General features: G+C 38.8%; 2 protein-coding genes across 3 annotated transcripts in view; one reads left to right on the forward strand and one right to left on the reverse strand.

Annotated features, from left to right (window-relative positions):
- Positions 1-6,671: 6,671 nt before the first annotated feature.
- cd80/86 (cluster of Differentiation 80/86) lies at positions 6,672-14,934 on the reverse strand. Of its 2 annotated transcripts, none has more exons than XM_008301607.1 (8): positions 14,845-14,934; positions 12,202-12,230; positions 11,237-11,289; positions 10,026-10,331; positions 9,002-9,298; positions 7,950-8,069; positions 7,761-7,815; positions 6,672-7,608 (listed from the first exon to the last, which is right to left on the reverse strand). In XM_008301607.1, exons 1-8 carry the CDS (start codon positions 14,845-14,847, stop codon positions 7,605-7,607), a joined length of 867 nt encoding a protein of 288 aa, XP_008299829.1. In that variant the 5' UTR covers positions 14,848-14,934; the 3' UTR covers positions 6,672-7,604. The 2 variants fall into 2 exon arrangements, with proteins under 2 accessions (XP_008299829.1, XP_008299821.1); XM_008301599.1 differs by having other exon boundaries at positions 6,672-7,604; positions 7,757-7,815; positions 14,845-14,933.
- A 6,117-nt stretch (positions 14,935-21,051) lies between these two features.
- dync2h1 (dynein cytoplasmic 2 heavy chain 1) overlaps positions 21,052-21,341 on the forward strand; it is a 121,196-nt gene continuing 120,906 nt past the window's right edge. The window contains exon 1 of the mRNA XM_008301723.1: positions 21,052-21,137. The gene's annotated coding sequence lies outside the window, so the exon portion shown is untranslated. The remainder of the gene's footprint in view (positions 21,138-21,341) is intronic.

The following is a 21,341-nucleotide window of genomic DNA, read 5'->3' on the forward strand; positions in this document are numbered from 1 at the left end:
AAAGGCTTGTGTGTGTTGCTGCGTGTTGACAGAAAACAGGACTTTTTCTGACTGTTAAGACTAATCACTTTTGTAACAAGAAGACTTTCTGGCTTTTTTAAAATTTTACTATTGGTGCGTTTCATGGTGAGTCATGTACGTGTGTGTGGCCATTTTGGCAAGTTCCATTTTTAAAGACCTTCAGACTCTGCACTGAATGAAGCTTTGCCTTACATGGTTTGTTGTGCTTGTGAACCTGCTCTCTGCACAATCTAGTTAAACTGAAGACACACCACACCCCATTAAAACGTCCATGTAAGTGGGAAGAAAACTGATCAGCAGATTTGTGTTTTATATAACCAACGGGTTACTTTAAATCTAGCCAATTCAAACTGGTCAAAATCTGATTACATTATATTGACTGCATGCTGAACTCAGTGTGCAACCGGAGCATGCATGGAGGACAATATACACATAAAAAAAGCATTCAAGCCCACATCTGCTGGGAAATGTGCTTGTCTTTTAGATTGTGTTTGTTGTTCTCTGTTTGTGTAGATTTGCAAATTTGTCAATAGTTATTTGCAGTTGGGCATCCCTTAGATTCGGAACTGAGACTCTACCATGAATTTACTGTTTTGACAGCTTACAGTAAGAATTTAAAGTACAATCACACCTCCTAAAACTCACGAGTGCACACACACACACACTGTCCTTTCAGGCATTTGCATGCATGTACACGAACACACTCACACAGTGAATGCCAGCACTGGCAAACAAAGGTATGTGTACAAATGCATTAATGCAGTCATGCAAACATAGGCTTGTGCACTACAAACAAGAGCAGATTCCCTGTCTGTCTGTCTGTCTGTCTGTCTGTCTGTCTGTCGGGCCAGCACTCTCCCTTGGACACACACACACACAGACACACACACACACACACACAGGGTGGGAGTGTTTATGCCAGCTCTGTCCTCTCTGGTCTATTTCTGAGGCGACGAGAAAATGATCAAAGCTATGTGACCAGACTCCAGGAATGACCTTCTAACTGTCTCAGGTGTCTCTTAATACACACACAAATATATACACCTTCATTTATGCAGTCTAGCCCACATAGCAGACGCATGTAGGCTCATGCATGGGTCACTGATCTAATAAACACATAAATAAAAACATAAAAACATACAGAAACATAATCATAACTCTCATGTGTCTCTGCATTTCTTCCACATTAGCGTCTGTACACCGTGTCCCCGCTCAAATCCCTCTCTGCGTCTGGAGTGTGGAGATAAATTTAAGTGGAGGTTGCTGTAGGGACCTGTTGGTGTCAAGTATCTGGTGCTTGCACAGCGTGTCAGCCATTTTTCTTCACATCTTTTCTCACTTTCAGTTGCTAACTGTGTCCCTGTCACTGACAGCTCTTCGGCTCAAATACACACACACAGAAAATACCAAAAAAAATTCTCAGTTTCCCCTTTTTTACACTTCTTGTTCTTGGAGCCGTTGCTGTACAGAGGATATAGTAATGTTTTCAGAAGATAACTGGATAGATGTTACACAGCTGTTGCAACAGCTGTTGTCAGAGGTGATGGCACATAAACACACATCCATGTACCACACATGCACACACACACACACACACACACACACACACACACACATCAAACAACGATCATCTGTCAGTGTCACAGCTGACGTATCAGTAATTGCTGGGTGAATGAAATTTATGCTGGATAAGTCAAACTTTACATAAAATATAACCTCATATTCACACTTACTTGCAGCCTGTGGTCTTCATGAATTAATCAGATATAAAAAATATGTTTTCATCATCAAAGTGACAACAGACGAGTTTTCAACGCCACATCTGAGGTTTACTCTCCCTAGTTTTACTTCTTCGCCTTCTCCAACAACAGAGCTCCCTCTTCTTTCACCAGGCAGAGTTTCCACAGTTACTCTGGTTGTTCTTTTAACCGAAAATTGCGCCTTAATATTCTCAAGAGAATTCGGACCAGATGACAAACAGAATTGCACAGTGAAAGCGAGGCTTATCGGGAACCAAACACAGATGGTGTCGTTATTGTATAGCCATTAGATTGTGCAATCAGTCAGAGCAAAAAAACAAAACTTGTCTCTTGTCGCTTTAATATTTCAAACAATATAATGGCTTGACCCTGATATAACAGGGGGAAGAAAAGAAACACTATAGAGGAATTCAACTTTTTTTTTTTCAAATTTTGGATCAGATCACTCTACTTTGATGTTGACTATGAAAAAGAAAGTAAAATAAGCTGAGATTTTGCAATACTAGTAGACTGCAAATTGTAAAAACTTGATAAGTTCTGTGGACAAGAAGTAAAATGTTGTTGCAAGTGTGGTTACAGGTTGTAGTATGATGTCACTTTGCTGTACTACAACACACATTACAATTGCGTCTGATAGTCTTTGATGTTCAGCTTTTGTAGAAACATGAGGCTGCCAACCATCTGCAGCCAACTAGGCATCTCACCCACCAATTCCCCACACTGGTCTCCATTTCTCTCGCTGGCTCCCCCTCATACAATCCTCCCATGGGAGAGTCAGCTTCAGTGCAATCACCTGTTTGAGTGTTCGAGGCAGCAAAGCGATGTCTACGGTTCCCTGGAAAGACATGAGCAGATACTGTAGCTGAATAGATGGATGGTTGGAACAGCATACCATTAAAACTGTCTGTATATATAGTGTTCTCTTCACATGTATAAGTGTGAATGTGTGTGCAAATGCAAAGGTCAAATCTTAAGCAGTCCTATAAATATTCAAAGGAGATGTGACTCTGCTCAACGTCTGCTCACATTTCGCCTGTCTACACACATATGCACGCACACACCACTTTAAATATTGGTTCGTAGCCTAGCTCCTTTGGTGTATCACCATTACAGAGAGGTGTTTATAGTTCTGTTGGGCTCCAAGCCAACTAACATCTCTTGCTCTCTCTCGCAGTGGTTCAAGTTCTTTCAAGTCCCTACTGATGGCTATTGGCTCGACCAAACCAGGACCACACATTTGCACCAGCAATGTTTTCATCTTTTGACCAAGAGAAATATTTTCATTGATGCACACTCACATAGACCACACAAGGATTCCAGCAGCTTCATAAACCTGCCACTGTAACCCTCTGGGTGCAGAAGTAATTCTTCTGGGGCGACCTGATAGCCGAGCGGTTGGGGCACATACCACATGGGCACAAATGCTGTCAGCACCGAGTTGCCGGCTTGAGTCCTAGCTGGCCGATTCTTTACTGTATGTCATTCTGTGCTCTCTATCCCCATATTCCCTGTCTTTACTGTAACCATCTAATAAAACAGGACACATACAATTCTTGAGAACAGCCTCGATGTAAGAAATTATTTGACTAGAATTTTTAAAGTGTGACTCTATGTGTGATGGTTCACCTGTGTGACCTGCTGTTAGATCATGATCAATCCTGTCTCCATGTCAGGGATAATTTGCAGCTGATTTTCAAACACAAACTATATCTTATGTGATTGCCTTTTCGGAGCAATATTAGTGCTGACATCTGGATAAAATCTTCCCCAAATCACTTCTCACAACTTGTAGTAGGTCACTTATGTGTGCCTGCTAATGTGACTGCATGCAGTTCAGACTTGTGCATGGTTAAAAGTGATGTTGAAATGTTCCTGGCCGACCCAGTGGGATCGCCATCGCAACTTTTATGGAGAAGTTAAAAGGGAGCTCATTCAGACATGAAGTTGACAAGTTCAGTTGCCGTCAGATTAATGGAAAGGAGTGCACATCTGAAAAGGGCTTTAGACATAACTATTTACGCATTGCTGCGTCGGTCACTCCCTTCCATATCTCTTTCTTTATCTCCTCCCTTCCATCCCTCTTGTGTGTTTGTGTTATATTCCCTATCTCGGTCATCAGGTCATGGGTCAGAAAGCACAGAGGTGATAAATGCTTCCAGGTCACCTCTCCTGTCTCTGGGGGTCAGCGAGAGGGTTTCTGCAGTGACAGCAACAACATGATCATTCAGCTGCAGCACCAGAGCCCCTAAACCTCCTGACCTGCTCAATCCTTCACCGTCTCTGCTCCATCAGCCTTGTGCTGTTCCTCCACGCATCACCAAAATTCAGAGACCGGAACCTAATAGCAGGTGTAGCAGAGGAGTTAAATGTTTTCAGATGCTGCTGATGGTTTGTTGACAACAGTATTATCGGTAAAAATAGCAAGAAAGAATTCCCGTATGTGCTTATGTGATTAACAAGGTAACAAACATTCATTTTCTGGCCAATTTTAAGCTCACAATATACAGGAATTAGTATTAACTAATGTTCAATTTAGTTTTACCAACATTTCTTTGGACATGTGATATTTATAGGTCTAGTTGTTTAATAGTAATACACCAGTTATTGAAAAAGAATAGCGTTGGGTTGAAAGGTCCACCTTATTCTACCCTGTTTTTGTTGCTATACTCCACGCTCGCTGTGTATTTTGTAAATGGTAACGGCACAGTTTCCCTCCAGCTGATCAGCTCGACTCACCCACTGTGAATCGATGCGTTGTGCTCCAGCTCCCTGTGCTAAAGCTAATCTAGTTGACTTTCATAACTGCCGTAATCTGATTATAAGTCCCACACAGAACAGCGCAGCAGAGGTCACAAACCACTTGCTGAGAAATGCCACAGGACTGTGTTCTGACTGAAGGCATTCTCCATTAAGCAGGAGATTACACACTCTGCTGCGTCACTGGAAAACACAAAAAGTCTGCTTAGGTTGTGTATAATCAGCACAATTCCTTACTTCCCCTTTCTTTTGATTCTTAGTGTACCTATAAAGACTTTAATTCTTATTCTCTTTTTTTTCCATTTGAAATTATGAGTATGGATTCAATCCCCTCGAAATCAAAATAAGATTATGTGTGCTTCCTGTTGCCCCAAAAGTAGTACGTTTTCAGCTTCATGTTCATCAAACCAGCAAATGGAAAATGTTCAATGGACTCCATTAGTTTCAGTGTCTTTCATATGTTTGCCCCATGCCAGGTTCATTTTGTTAATATACATCAAAGTTTTACATTTCCGAACAGTACTTCTGTTTCATGTTGAACTTAAGCGCTTCACATCCTTTTCCAGTACCTCAAATTGACTAATGTTTATGTTTAAACCAAGTCTGACATGTGGTGTGTTTCTCCTGCAGCCACCACAGAGGAAGGTCCTCACTGATTTGTTTGGGTTAGACAGCAGAGGAATGAAAGGAGGGAGGACACGGAGATGGGGCGGAGTGGGAGGTGAGGGGGATGATGACAGAGGAAAGGGGGGTGTGAGTGAGCTCGGACAATGCTTCCTGAATTTTAAAAGGGGAAGAGAAAAAAAGGCGAAGGAGAAACGGGGAGTGGACCTTCGGAGGAGAGAAAAGGGCTGGGTGAAGGAAAGAGGGGAGAAAGGTGGCAGAAAGAAGAGGAGGAGGAGGAGGAGGGGAGGGCTGGGTGGGGGTGATGGGATAAAGGGGAGGGCAATTATAGGGAGGATCGAAGCGGAAGGGGAATGACTGGAGAATGGACAGAAGGAAAGTGAGGGGAAGGGGTGAGTACGTGCGAAGAGGGAATAAAAGAATGAAGGGAGGGAAGGAAAAAGATGGGAAAGATAGAGGGGGGGAGACGGAGGGAAGAGGAGGGAGGAGGGCAGGGACCTTGGGGTTACATTCCTGAAGTGCAACCAGCCTGGTGCTGCTCTGCTGCCCAATGTAAACACAGGGTAGAGACGTGGACTGACAGCCTGTCACAGTGACTCAGGAGGCAGAGAGGAAGCAAGAGAGGAGAGAAAGATGGAGGTGCGTTTCAAGAGAATGAAATTTGGGAAGATAGAGACGGATAAAGGAAACAAAGGAGAAGAAGAGATGGAAACACAGAAAGACGGTTTTCCGTGATGTACAGTATACATCTATAATTTTAAATAATGATGCGTACTCTCATAGACTCAATAAACAAGGTGAGGGAATTGTCTTACTTTTCTTAATCCTAAGAGCTTCAGTTAAAAAAAACAACTGCACTTCTCTTTGTCTATTCTAGAAAACGATTCACCTTTTATTCAGATCCAACAGAGGAAGACTCTCAGATGAGAAGTGAAATGTGTTCTAGATCCAAAAACGAGACGTGCAGTTGCTTTTTACTGAAGCGCTTGACATTATCCTGACCTGGGCAACTGAGAATCTACACAGACATCTAACATTTCTTCCTCTCTTACCACTGATGTCATCCCATTTGTACTCTACAACCTTTTCCCTGCATTAATTTCTTTATTACTGGTAGGATCATTTGGCATTGCTCTGATTGCATATCATGCCCTGAATGAGGAGACATTGTTCCCTCGCCTGGAAGGTGGAAATTCAGATGCTTTAGTAGAATAGGCAATGACAAATGTGATCAGACTCATGAATGCAGAACTTCCATGTATTCATCACATGTTATAGTATATCCAAACCCAACTTCCAAGCTAAAAACCTCAACAGCAGGAAATTCTTTCTCACTGTGTGGTGCTTGTACTACATCTAGTGGAAGTTAGGCTGTATTGCAATTGAAAACCCATTTTGGAGCAAAGCCTAATTTTTTTTTTTTCTGTGTGGATTGTGTAAATACTGTCTACTGGAGTGTGTAATGTAAGTTATTATGAAATATGAAGGTAAATCTTCTCCCAACATATATAAAATTGAATTATACAAGTTTATTGGTTTACAAAACAGATACAGCTGGGGCAAATGCAAAAAGACGGAGAATATTACAATTAACAATTAAATAAATAATTAACACATATACATTTCAAATGAGAACAATCACTTGAGTAAATGTCACAGTTATGAAAAGACCAAAATATGAATGATCAAGGGAACGGCCACTCAGTAAAAAGTGGGAAAAATCTCTTATCCTTTATCCAATATTGCACTTTACAGGGGAATACAAGACCTTACAGCGTACTAAACACAATTTTGCTGAAACGGCAAAGAGCAGTAAAACAAATACTGTGCAAACTTTTTCTGACATCTGTCTTTTCTTAATTCACACATTCTGTCCTTCACACTTTTTATTTCCTACTCATCATTTCCGAAACAAATTAAGAGAAGTGACCCTAGCAGCAAGTGTAATTGGTCACATTTCATCCCACAGATGTCAGTGTAACAACGAAGTCCATATTTTCTCAAACTTACAGTATTTTGTTCTTCAGATTTTTCCACCCACAGTGCTAGGTGGTGTTTCCATGAGGTACAGTTTTCTGGTACACAACAGCTTTCTCACTACACACCACTGGAAAAGTCCTTTTTTTGAGAAGTAAGTCAGTTTTGTTGTCAGTTTAGTGACGCACTGTACTTCACCAGCAATGACTGGATACTTCCTCAAAAACACAAAAGTCACAAGTGACACTGAAACGTCGACAACTTGTGATCCCTGGTCCCGGACTCTTGTGGACACTGGTCATTCCTGGCTGTCACAAAACGTAATGTACACTTGGGTGACGCACAGTTTTGGTTTTCAATTCTAGACCACCTACAATTTTTGATTCAAAACAAAAACTGGATGGTCTTCTTCACCAGTTCAACTCTCACGACACCTCTGTCCTCTTCTTAGATTCTTTGACGACGCTACCTAGTCGCATACAACAAGGGAAAAAAACAACAACATATAAAGCAAGGAAAAAGGGAGGGACATTTGTGTTTCAACAAACTCATTGGCTTACTTTAATCTATGTAATCAAAATTTGGTGAATTTTTGATTGTGAGTGCTAAGTAGCTACTTACACGTCATCCTCGTTTGCCCTTAGCTCCTGCATCACATCTTGCGGTACGGCTGATCCTGGAAACCAACACAGAACTTGCCATGAGCTTTTGCACATTACTGTAGAGTTCCTGCTGACATCTTTACATTCCTTATGATATGCAAATGTGTGTATAACAATTTGTTCTGGCACACCTAATCTATATCCTTACCCATCTGTCTTTGCTTGCATTTCCAGCACCACAGTACAACAAAGACCACCATGACAACCACTATACAGGCTGCTATTATCACATAAAGATTGGAGTGGTCTTCTGGATCCTGGTGTGTACCTACAGACGAGAACAAGTGTATGTATCAGTGATCATCCTATCTAGATTTTCTTTTTATCTTGTACAAGCCCTGATCAAGCCCCTGTGTAGCATCAACTGAAAAGTTGCAACATCAACTGGACAAAATGACATGGAACTTTATATAGACATCCGTGGTCCCCAGTGGATAAACTCCTCATAACTTTGGGGATCTTCTAACTGTTCCTCTTGTGCTATCATCAAATTAAAAGTATTTGCTCAATACTTTTTTTTAGTTTACAAGCAAATACCTGTGAAGCCTTTGACATTCCCATTAGCCTTAGCTATACTTTGAAATTAGTGCTGTTAGGCAATTGTGCAACAGACTAAACCAAAGGTATTTTTTCAAAGTCAATGTTCAGTATGCTGCTGTTCCACTATAAGTTCCACACACAGAATTGTGGGTGCTTTAAGAATGCAGAGGATACACATTAGTCGTGGATAAAATTCTCAAAGCAATGGATATTTGGCAGAATTTAAAAGATCCAGACATTGGACCCGGCCTTGAGTGGGATTCAGTGACATGGCATCCTAGAAATGCAGCTGCTAAGCATCCTTCCTTTACTTTGGAAAACAACTTCTAAATTCCTCTCATTTGTCTCTAAAAGAGCACCCCTGTAGATAATTACACTCCAGCCCTGCAGAGTTGTTGGTTTGGCTGCAGACTCTTAGTCTTGTATGAACTTAAAAATCTAATCATACTAAACTCCTCTGTGAAAGCCAAACAATCAAACACTGACAGGACGTAAAAACATGCAAAAGTACCACTCATATATTCCCTGAAAAGCAAGGGGATATATGCTGAGGAATTTCCATCAGCTTGCACACTTCCCAAAACCTGCCAGTGGCTGACAGCATACAACAGAATCTGTTAAAGAAGAAAAAAAAAGAAAAAATCTGCGTTAAGTACTCACAGACTAAGTGTTCATCCGAGGTGACATCCCGCACAGAACAGCTGAACGCCAGAACCTCTCTGCTGGAGCAGTTGAAGTTGGCGCTACTAGTGCTTGTGAACAACATGGTATCTGAACTCTGAACTTTCGTCCTGTTCACAACTTTCCACATATTACTGGTGGTATTCTCGGTACCATTGACGTTCCACGTCATGTTGGAGAATGGGAACCCACCATGTGAGGTGCAGGTCGCTGTACAACTCTTAAAACGGCTTCCATTACTACAAACCACTTTGACTGACGGTCGAGTGAAGTTACCTAGAAGACAGACAGGAAGTGATTACAGTCAGCCCTCTCTTTTCAACATTTATGCTTCAATTAAGAAAAACTGTTTATCACCAGTGTTGAGAGGGATGGAAGGGGAAGGGTGAAAATTTGAAAAAAACACGAAAATAAAGGTGTTTTCCTGTGTGTTTTATGTCTGAGTCTTACTGGTACTCACAGAGGCTCCTCTTTATTGAGGCCTTTCGGTTACTTCAAGTTGGAACCAAGACACATAAATACATACATATATATATATATATATTTGGTAACAGCCACTCAAATAAAAGTGGGAAAAACCTCTTATCCCCTGTCCAATATTGCACCTTACAGCGTACTAAACACAATTTTGCTGAAACAGCAAAGAGCGGTAAAACAAATAATGTGCAAACTTTTTCTAACATCTGTCTTTTATATATATATTTAATTTTTTTAATTTTTTGGAAATTGTGAATTTTCATTTTTAAAGGGTCCAGATCAGTAAGAGATTTTTGTGAATGAATAAACTGACATCGTTTTATATCTAATCTATGATTCTCGTAAACATGGGTGATGAATTTAAGCGTTTCATGAAAATGCAATAGGATTGTGAAATGGTATCACAACAAGCAGTGTGTTATATTTTGTAAGAATTACACAAAAACAAATTTTGTGTGGAAGAACTCATAGCAAAACCAGGAAAAATTAAATAAAAGTTAAAATGTTGAATTTTGCATATGCATACCTGTGACGTTTAGTCGTATAACCTCTTCAACCACAGGATCAGTGAATATTTTGTTGTATTGGATAATGAAGTTATAGTCCCCACTATGTGATATAGTCAAGTCCGACATATGAACTTCACTTGTATTGCAATCCACTCTTGTGTTTGGCCATGTCTTTTCTATGTTCTTTGATGAGTGGCACCCGTTGACGAATATCTTGCCCTTTTGTAGGTACATAAACTCTGGCTTTCTCTGCTGCCCAACACAGCATCGAAAGGTCACCTTTCCTCCAACTTCCCCTCTGACCAGAATCGGAGCAGCACTTTCTGGAAAAGAAAAGTGGGAGTAAAGTTTTTGAGCATACTGGGAAACCTTTCGTGAAACAGAATGTCTGCATTACTAAAAACATTGCAAAGCTATATCATATGAGTAAACAGTTCATATTTTTGGCTTCGAGTGGGTGTAAATGTCCACTGCATGACGTAGTAGACTACTTTCAGTTCTTCTTTTTCTGTATTTGGCCTTTCCTTTTGTGTAAAATACATGTGTTGTTTTGTCTCTTTCATGAAAATGTCTGTCTGTACCTTATTGGAAATTCAGCATTCTTCACATGCTTATCACTACCTTTGTCTGACTAAAGTTTGATAGTTTACTGTATTGCAGCTATTCTGCTGAAAACAGAAACACTAAGTATATGGACTCTAAAAAAATACTCTTTAAAATAGAGAAAAATTTGGAGAACATGCATAATTGCTCTCTTGACATGAGTTAGTTGAGATTAGTCATACCGATCTCATATGTGTCTGAGCTACAACCAGCAGGCACTTCAGCTCAGTTCACCTCAGACTAGAGACCTCAAACAGGGTGGAGCCGCTAGTTTGGTTTACAGTCCTTATGCTTGCTCATATTTATCTTAAGCACATGTGGCTGGAATGAATCCTCTCAATAAACTCGTAACAAGAAAGCAAATAAGCATGTCCTTACACGGTAAATGCTGCCCTTTAAAACCAAAACAGACACCTAAAAGAGAATAACAGGTTCTGCTGTGCTACAGAGTTGGATGTTATGTTCTTCTTGCGCTTTCTGTCTGTATTATATAATATGTGGTATTGCTCCATCCATGTGCGACCAACCATAGTGCTGTGAAATCACTTGTTCTTTAAAATTACTTTGACAAACTGGTTTCACTGTAAAACCACAATGGAGATGCACGACTGACAGAACTGCTCACCTTTAGCTGCGACTGTGAAAACCAGAGCCAGCAGCTGGATGAAAATCCTTGGACTTCTCGGAAGACAAGACACAAAAATGACACATTAATCAGGTATTAATCCTGTAGCAGTACAGATTCACACACAATATGTCAGGCAGGCATTAAAAAACATTCCTTTTTGGCACTGTGCTCACATGATCATCAAATCTAACTACACCCAACCCATTCTATAACAATAACTGTTTTAAAGCTAATATGATTGTCTCCCTTCCCCTTTACAGTACCAACACAAGGGCACACTCGAGGATGTGATAAGCCTGAAGCCTCCACACATCTGTGAGTAAGTAGGATCCCTCCGATTGTGTATGCATAGTTCAATCTAGAATTGACTCGACATACTGAAATTGAACAATCTGGGGGATTTTGGGTGGAAAGTTTTGAATTCACTGAACATTTTGATAATTTCAGTGCTTGCCTTCCACTGTGTAATGCAGGGCCACAAGCTTATTGTATGAATGTTATGTGTGCAGATTTTTATTGGGTTTAAGTCAGCTACTGGATTACTTCAATAGTAATACAACTGAACAATTTCTCATAATAGCGACTCTGAGTTTTCGAATATTTGTGCTGCTGCGAAACCCGCATGTTTTATTTGGACCTCTGCTCATACCAATAAATAAAAGTATATCTGTATTTGTTTCCTCCTTCCTTATCTTTAGTGGTGGTTAAATCACAGTAAGTCAGTATTTTGCTCTGAGTAGATGTTACAGCCTTGAAAGTGACACCTGCATAACCCATCGTAATCTTTATTTCTGTGGCGACATAATCACATCTGAAACGCCGCACCAAGATAAAGGTATCCATTGAAAGTACCGATAAAACTTAAACCAGAGGTCATGTTGTTCATGGCACTGACTTCTGAGTCATGTTTTGCTGCGAGTTCACAATAACAATGACATCATAGAAAATGTGTGGTTACTTACAGGAAACACTGTCGGTTGCCTTTCAGTGCCTATTATGAAAAAGATACACAAATTAATCACAGTGATAGGATGGATTCAGTTTTGATTGAATTTGCTATCATAGAACAACAACATTCATCAGATGAGGACGCATTAAAGTGCCAAATTTATCGTCAAGCAGATATTTCACCATTTGTCTTTCAGATTAGGTCAGTGGGTCAGTAAATCTAAATCTAGTCAGAAAGGTGGAGCAATTTTTGTGTAGTTGCAGTAGGAAACACAACCAGCCAGCCTAAAAAAAGACCTCCATCTGCTCCTCTAAAACCACCACCTGGTCTTTTACATGTTCATATAAAGAAAATTATTATAGGGAAAGACACTTTTATAGAATCTGTATGGTATACAATAAACAATGTCTTTTTTATAAAAAAAAAAAAACAAAACAACAACAACAAAAAAAACAATCTTAACAGACTCTTCACAGTCACTCTTGTGTGGGAAATTTGCTTTTCTTATCTGAAACAACACGCCCAAAAAGAATTCAGCAAACGACAAAGGAAAGTCCCAGGGAGAGAGAGCCTGTTTCTGTTGATGATGAGAAAGAGGGTGTCTTCTTGGGTGACACTGCTGCCTTGTAGTTTTCTTTAGTGTTTTATCTGCCATATAACTTTTAATGTAATATTATAGAAACCAAATACTAAAAGTATAAATACTTCCAGTAGCTCAATTATATATTTCTGTGTATTACTGTGTCAAAACTGTGGAAACACTGATTTAAGTTTTTATAAGCTAGGTTCAAACAGACTAGTACCTAGAACTGTACATGAGGAAATAATTCTTTTTTTGACTTTTGTTGATACTGACCTAATGTCTGAGGAAAGTCCCAGGGGCAAACTTAAAGGTCACAGTGCCACATGGTTTAGCAAAGTAAAGTTGGAGGCTGTATGCAAGTCAAACTTTGTCACACAGCCTGAAATTATGTTCTTTGTGTTGAAACTTTGCATGTAAAATACGCAAAATATCTGTAGTGCAGAAAAATAACAGCGATATGATAAAAATAAAAGAAGATGTCCAGTGGAAACACCCCTACATAGACCCAGCTTCATAATGACCAGCATTAGAGTTTCACCCGTAAACAGGAACAACATCAGAGGGAATTCCCGAGGGCAATATAATTCCTGAATCACTTTGCAATGTGTTAAAAGTTTCATGAAAGGTGATACCAGATAAGATGTTGCAGTGATCATAACAACTATGAAACGATTAACAACATGCTCATGTTCTCTCTTGTGTCTTTTTGATAGAGCTTTGGTTTTCCTTCATGTCTGTGACATTGTGTCTGTTAAACCAGCATGTTAAATAACATAATTCTTGTATCTAAGACCTCCTTTATGAGAGCTTGGGTTGATTTCCTGTGTTGAGACTATTTCAGAGTTTCTGAGGTCACAGTTTGTGTTTTTTCTGTGTTAGACTCTATTATATTTTTATATGACACTTTTTTTCATAGTAATGCTACACCTGCTGTCCCTTAATAACTTCAAAATACATTGGACACAAACAGAGAACTGGGCAGCAGAAATAGAAAAACAGAGAGCATTGTGTCAGTTTATGACTATATGTAAATCAAATTTGTGTTTACTATTTTTAACTCTCTTATCACCATAGCAACAACCCTAGTAGTGGTTACACCTATAAAACAATGAGGCTTTACTAGAGAGGGAATTCCCACATGACGTAGCTTACCCAGCCTTACTGTACTGTTTTACGGTAACACTTTTTTTTTTTTTTATTCGAACCTGCCAGATAATCTAAGGAGCCACATGCCTGAAGTCACACCAGTGACACAGCCCACATGAGTTTCACATTGTTTTTCATGTGGAGGCAAAAAGACACAACAAAAGGAAGGACTGAACAGAATTTTGTAGCATGACACTGATCAAGCTGAAGCAACAGACTTGGCAACAGAAGTTTATTTGCTACTGTGCTTTTTCTCCCCCCAAGAAAAATAAAAAGCAAGCGTGCTTTCTGTTTGCTTTTTTCTAGTTTAGTCATTTAGAGGTCTAGAAATGAATGAATGCATGATTAGATCACTACTGAGTCACACGTGGGGTTTTATGGACTCGTAATCACATCTCATTCCAGGAAAAAAAAAAAAAAAAAGAAGAAGAAAACAAGCAACCTCATCTCGGCACAATATCCTCAAAATAAATCAGTCATGTGGGTAATTATCAGTGTTTATCCACATTGCAGTGATTTACGTGATTTTAGATCTCTTCTCCTGCCTGCCTTTTGCAAAGACAAGGTGTTTAACTGCTTTTTATCGAGGAGCACATATCTGCACATATCATTCCTACAATAAAATAGCAAGTCTTGCTAAATAGATTTTTTTGATGTGTAGTCATCTGCAGCTGAAGCCTACTTACTTATTATATCGTTGTTAACGTTCTTACATATGAAATAGACACATCACATGCACAGGCTGTTACTCAATGGAATTTCAAGTGTTTGTTTATACAGTAAAATGTTTTAATGACTGACAAACACTCACAAGACAGAAACTTGAAGCCTTAATCAGAAAAATATTCTTACACTGTGTAACATTGTATTCTTAAACGTTTCTTTACAGTAAGACAAGTGAGCATGAAGAATTAAAGAAGCTCTTACCATTTTGCTGTCCTATCCTCTGTGAGAGTGTGTGTGACAATGTGAGAATGTGAAACTTCCTCATCAGCCAAGTAGCTTCATTCTGTGGGTGGAGTCATCTGAGTTTGGTTTCCTTTCTATTTAGCCATACAGTTGGGAAGCTAAAATAATGTGATGTCAGCTCATGCATCAGAGACTGGAATGAGAATGGAGTGACAAAACTAAGTTCTTTTTTTTTCTTTTTTTTTTTTTTTTAGGTACGCGAGATATTTACACATTGATTGCAAATAAAAACTGTAGATAATTGGTTATTTTGCAGAAATTGTATCTTGAGCAACACTTCCATAGAATTGTGTGGGTGTGAAGGTTTCGTGTGCGTGCATTTGTGTGTGCGTGCCTGCGTTTTCGGATTGTGACGTTACACGGCAGACAAACAAACTTCCCTGTTTTCTTATCAACTTCATCTGTCCATGTGACATGAGTTCTTTAGAAGCGATTATAACTATTTACTGTGCCAAATGCAAATGCATAGTATTCAACTGACTTATTTGTTTTTTAATGTGCATGCTTTGAAAGATGTCACAAGTGCTCACAAAGAATGCTCAGTGTGGAAGAACGGGAAACGAAATACCAGGGTTACCCTACAGTCAGTGACCCGTTCAACCTGAACCACGACACAATCCTCCTCTGGGCATGACTTAATTTGCTGTTAAACAAGCTAGAGGCGAGAAATGATTCCCTCCTCACACACTAACATACTACATAAACTGGTTAAAATTTGACTTATCAGGCAGTTTGCAGAAGGCAAATGATTAATTACAGCACATAGAACCTGTCAGACCTGCATGTGAATGGAAAGAGTTCTCATGCATTAGCAGATTTGTACAGGAGATAGCAAACGTGTCATCTAATTTTTAAAAAGAATTGTCATAAATCGACAAACAATTCATCTTTATGTGACCTGTTTTGACCTGTTAGTGTAATATCTTAAGCCACTAACAGAGCTCGGTTGAACACAGAAGTAAGACGTGTCATTTTAAACTGTAATGAAATGTTAGATTGCACAATTTACATTTTGTTCATCAATCTTTGCTGATATTTGTAATCTGACATTTTCCAAGTTGTAGTGATTGCTTCATTGTGACATCAAAGATGGTGCTACTGACATTTAACTGATATATTTTATACAAACTAGAGGGATAGTCTTACAAATTAGGGTTTATGCATAAAGGTCACTGTTGTGTGACTTTGTATGTATTATGTGTATGTGTCTATATGTATTACTGGGAAGTCTACTTCTTTACCAAAGTAGTCTGTTTGGCATTTTATTACAGGTAGTGTGCTATTATCTTGAACATGTACTAAATACTTCCACAGCTGGTTTTTCATAACATATCTGTCACAAACCACAGAGCGTTTCACATTCACGTCTTGTTCTTTGGTCTTTTTGTCACCTTTGGCAGAACTTCTTTTCACTTCTGTTTTTCAGTCTCTTTTTCTTTTTAGTGCACTGTATCTAAAGACACACAATAGCTACTGTAATGAACTCTTTTCATTACTCTCTTCTTTCCCATTAAGCAGCAATTTGTAAAGTTCCCAAATGGACAGAATTTCGAATTTACTAACTTGATTTAAATATTTAAATAAATACTTAATATGACATTTGAAGAAAGAAAGATGTAAGTATGTTTGTATCACCTGGTTTCGGCACAGAATGATTCTCTTTGCACTTTGTACTCGTAGTACTTTCATTGCGCCTTGTAAATTTTCCTTTCATTGACATCATGACACATACTGCTGGAGTGGCTAGAGAACAAAACTACATATTTAGTGATTCCCAGATGGGAAGCGATCTATCTATCTGTGTGGATGATAGGACGGGTGGGGGTGATTTCAGGATTTTTAGGGGATCTTCCATATGTGTTCCTGACAAACTTGAGGAAATTACAACTGGAGAATAAAACTTCCTCCTACATAGACTCCTCCATATACACAGTTGAAACCAGAAGTTTACATACACCTTTTTTTTTTCTCACTATCTGACATTTAATGTGATTAAATGTAAACTTTTCCTTTTTAAGGTCAGTTAGGATTACCAAAATTATTTCTATTTGATAAATGCTAAAATAATGAGACAGCGATTTAAAAAAAAAAAAATCGTTTCTTATGATTTTCTTTAAAGTCAGAAGTTTACATACGTTTCCTTCGTGTTTGGTAGCCTTTTCTTTAAGCTGTATGACTTGGGTCAAACGTTTTGGGAATCGTTCCATGAGCTTCTCACAACAGCTTGTGACAGAACTGGTGTAACTGAGTCGGGTTTGTAAGCGGCCTTGCTTGCACACGGCTTTTTTTTAGTTCTGCCCAAAAATACTGTACAGGACTGGGATCAGGGCTTTGTGATGGCCACTCCAAAACATTGACTTTTCTGTCCTGGAAGCCACTTCGTAACTAATTTGGCGGTATGGTTGGGGTCACTGTCCATTTGGAAGCCCCATTTGCATCCAAGCTTTAACTTCCTGGCTGATGTCTTGAGATGTTGCTTTAATATTTCCGCTTAATCTTCTTTCCTCATGATGTCATCTATTATGTGAAGTGCACCAGTCGCAAAACACCCCCACACCATGATGCTGCCACCCCCGTACTTCACAGTTGGGATGGTGTTCTCAGGCTTACAAGCTTCTTGTTTTTTTCTCCAAATGTAATGATGGTCATTATGGCCAAACAGTTTAAATTTAGTTCCATCAGACCACAGGACAAGTCTCTAAAAATTAAGGTCTTTGTCCTTGTGTGCATTTCAAAACTGTAATCTGGCTTTTTTTTTTTATGTTTCTTTTGAAGTAATGGCTTCTTCCTGTCTGAGTAGCCTTTCAGCCCATGTTGGTACAGGACTCGTTTCACTGTGGATAATAACATTCTCTTACCAGCTTCAGTAGCATCTTCACAAAGTCTTTTGCTTTTGTTCTGGGGTTGATATGTGTAATGGAAAAATACTGCATCTGCATGAAGAATGTCAAAGCAAGTTTCTCTAAGTTTCATTAAAGCTGAGTGGAAAGGTTACAGGCCCAAAATGTGTTCCCATAACATCTAGGTAAACACTACTGGCTGTACATGGGAAGAAGTTGTGCATCCCATGTGTTTAGACTTTTGATGCCTGATCCAGCGTGTTTAGTCTTCTAATGTCTGTGAATGAGTACACCCTGTGCACCCAGCTGTTGTTTTTCCAGCATGGGATTGTTATACTACCGTTGGAGTAAAGACCACGCCTGTACATGTATAAGAATACCATGCTGCCTGCACTCATGTGTACTCTCCTGCAGACTGCTTGCATTCTGTATGACCTGTACCTTCAAAGCTTTGAATAAACAAAGACAACTCGGACTACTGGACTTTATGTAGATCATAGAAAATTTCCTCAACAATATGCATTTCACACCAAAATACGTTCACCTCTGGGACACAGAACCCATCACCTTCATGAGCAGTATGTTGGCTGGACATTCCCATGGTGTTTATACTTTATATATAATATATTTTTTATGTAATATATACTGTTTAATTGTTTGAATAGATGAATGTAAGACCTTCAGGCATCTGGAAATTGTACCCAAGGATGAACCAGACATGTGGAGGTCCACAATTCTCTTCCTGATATCTTGGCTGATTTCTTTAGATTTTCCCACGTTGTTAACTCAAATGTTGTTAGTTAACCTATCAAAAGCTTCCAAAGCCATGACATCATCACCTGGGCTTTCCCACATAGTTTGAAGGCATGGTAATCTTAGTGCATGTAAAATTCTGACTTTGAAGAAAGTTATAAAAAATTGTCTAAAAATTCCTCTCTCTCATTATTCTGGCATTTAGCAAATAGAAATAATTTTGGTAATCCTATCTGACCTAAAACAGGAAAAGTTTAGTCTGATTTAGTGTCAGAAAGTGAGAATAAAAAAGTTTTTTTTGTCTTTTTATACAATGTATGTAAACTTCTGGTTTCAACTGTATATGTTTTTTTTTGGTTTTGGTTTTTGGTTTTTGAACATTTTTTTTAAAAAATTTAGCCACAAAAGTACATATACAAAACTTTTTTTAAAAAAGTTAAACAATACTTTTATGCAAAGTATGCTTTTTAAGATATAAAGTGCTGGGACCTGTATCATTCGTGACCTGAAGGCCTGTGTGCTTTATTAAAAAGATACTTATGTGAACCTAATATGGTAAAGGGATGACTGTAATGACTGTGAAAGATTGTTATTGGTAAGAACTGGAAGCCTAGCTGTTCAAACCTTCACATACTAGAAAAGACGATATATAAAAAAAAATATTTTGCACATTAGCACAACTCATTTATATATATATATTTATATATATATATATATATATACAGAGGAGAAGACAAGGCATTATAGGTTATCTTTTGAAATGTAAATGGTGCATGCTCCCTTAACCAGTTACACAGAGATCTGTGTGGCTGCTGGGCAGCATGTGGGAGGAATGGCTCTGAGATTACACATACCCACGTGATAATAAACAAATCATTTCTCACCATTCCGGGGGCTTTTTGAAACTCACTTTAGTTTTCACTCCTACCAGCCATCTTTACATACTTCCTATGTGATGTGTGCAAATGCTCAATACCTCTGTCAAAAGTAGTTTTACAGAAGCATCGCAAGTCAGCATTCTGTCACTGATCTGTTTCTTTCTCTAAAGCATCCTGAGTTGGATTGTGCACCAGAAATAACATCACTATGATTTAAGTCTTCATACTGAGCAGTGTGTTGTGCAATGAATGTCTGTCATTATGGAAACATTATTCACCCTCTGGGTGTTTTAGAGGCTGTTTTAAGTAATGCATGAGAGCAGATGGTTTTTAGTGTTACTGCTAAGCTTACTCGTCACAATGAAGATAAAGATTATTGCACTCATCCTTCTGATCTTCTTGAGGTTTATTGATTCTACAAATTTAAAGTTGAAAGAAAGTGTGACAAAAGTTTCCATTACAGGGTCAGTGACAGAAATGAAACTCAAGTTACATAAGGGAATCCTTGTTTTGTACGTGGTTTTAGCTGCTTTCATATGCCGAGATCAGTTTTAGCAAAAGTCATTTCCTGATGTTGAAGTTTCGTATCCCTGTCTGAGCATAGTCATACAGTTAGCCCTAATCCAAAGTAAGGGAGCCTTGAGTTTACTGACGTTAAGACAGACATGATAAGGGCCTTAAGATCGACGTTAAAAATATGTCAGATTCTAGTTTTAAGATTGTCATTTTGTTATTAAGCTGTGTTAAAACAGCGTACCACACAGTTAATCTGGGGTGATCCAGTTCACAAATACTGTACAAAAGGGAAATAGAGGGTGAACAGGGACCCTGCAGCTCATTTTGTCTCCATGACTCACTAATAGGTTAACCTGGCAATGTGTACCTATAAAAAAATGATCCCAATTGCCTTCTATGAATTAAATCAGATTAAAGGACCTGCCAATTCAGTCCGAAATCCAATTTAACTGTTTTTCTCTATTTTTGGCTTTCTTATAAAGTTGAATCTAATGCAGTGCATTTAAATGCTTGTACTGAATATTTTTGAGCTGTATGATGCAAATGATGTTGATTATAGAAGATGGTTTGCGGTATTAAAAAAAAAAAAAAAAGTATTTTTTTCTTATTTTAGTTCATATGGGATTCCCCCATTAGTTATTGCTCCACTACTTCTTCCAGGGTTCACACAAAGGAGAAGACAGCCCATTTACATAATAGATGATGGACGAGTAAAAGGATGAATATTCAGGCATTTTTAAAAGTCAAGCATTTTGGCATATCAATAAAGGGATAAAAATATTTATCTCACAGTATATAGTGTTTGTCTGCTACAACAAGGCTAATTAAATTTCTAGATAACATGACTGTAGAATTATAAATAATATGAGTTAAAATGACAATATGGTACTTTGAATAAACAATAAATAGTGATCTGTTTTTTTAATGGCTGACACCATACGAGAAAATAAAACCGGTGTCATGTGCTTCTTCTTAGAAATGCCTCTATCAGAAAATCCCATGCAGATAAGCCCCAAAGTTTACAGACACGCCTTAAACCGAGTGAAGGGGACACCAGCTCCTGTCTGGCTGTTTCATGTTCTACGTAAATGGTGTAAATAAATTACGTTACGCTGTGACACGTGGTACAACGTAACGTAGCTGTTACCTAGTAACCACGCCAGCATTGGAGCGCACACATAGACGAGCAACGTTGATACACCAACTTTAGTCCATGGATTAAGTTACCAAAGGGTACGAAAGAAAAGCATTTCATGGCAAAACGGTAGGAAACCAACGTCTTCATCCGTTTGCATGCGCGCTGAAAACAAGCTAGCCAGCTAATACGCTTCACTTTAATTCACACGAGAGCAGCTAACGTTAGCTAGCTAGCTGATGGGATTTTCCCTGCCAAAGCCATTGCTTTGCTGTAATGCTGCCCCATAACTTTGCTAACATGTTAAGTCTTGCCGTGAAAATAGATAAACCT

This window comes from Stegastes partitus, unplaced genomic scaffold (genome assembly GCF_000690725.1).
Source record: "Stegastes partitus isolate 25-593 unplaced genomic scaffold, Stegastes_partitus-1.0.2 Scaffold35, whole genome shotgun sequence".
Lineage (NCBI taxonomy): Eukaryota > Metazoa > Chordata > Actinopteri > Pomacentridae > Stegastes > Stegastes partitus.

What these genes read in the sequence shown, in the direction of transcription:
- cd80/86 (XM_008301607.1), bottom strand. An exon ending in GGCAACCGACAGTGTTTCCT is followed by an intron (nt 11,290 to 12,201) that starts GTAAGTAACCAC and finishes TCTTCCGAGAAG; the next exon opens with TCCAAGGATTTTCATCCAGC. An exon ending in TATACGACTAAACGTCACAG is followed by an intron (nt 9,299 to 10,025) that starts GTATGCATATGC and finishes TCTGTCTTCTAG; the next exon opens with GTAACTTCACTCGACCGTCA.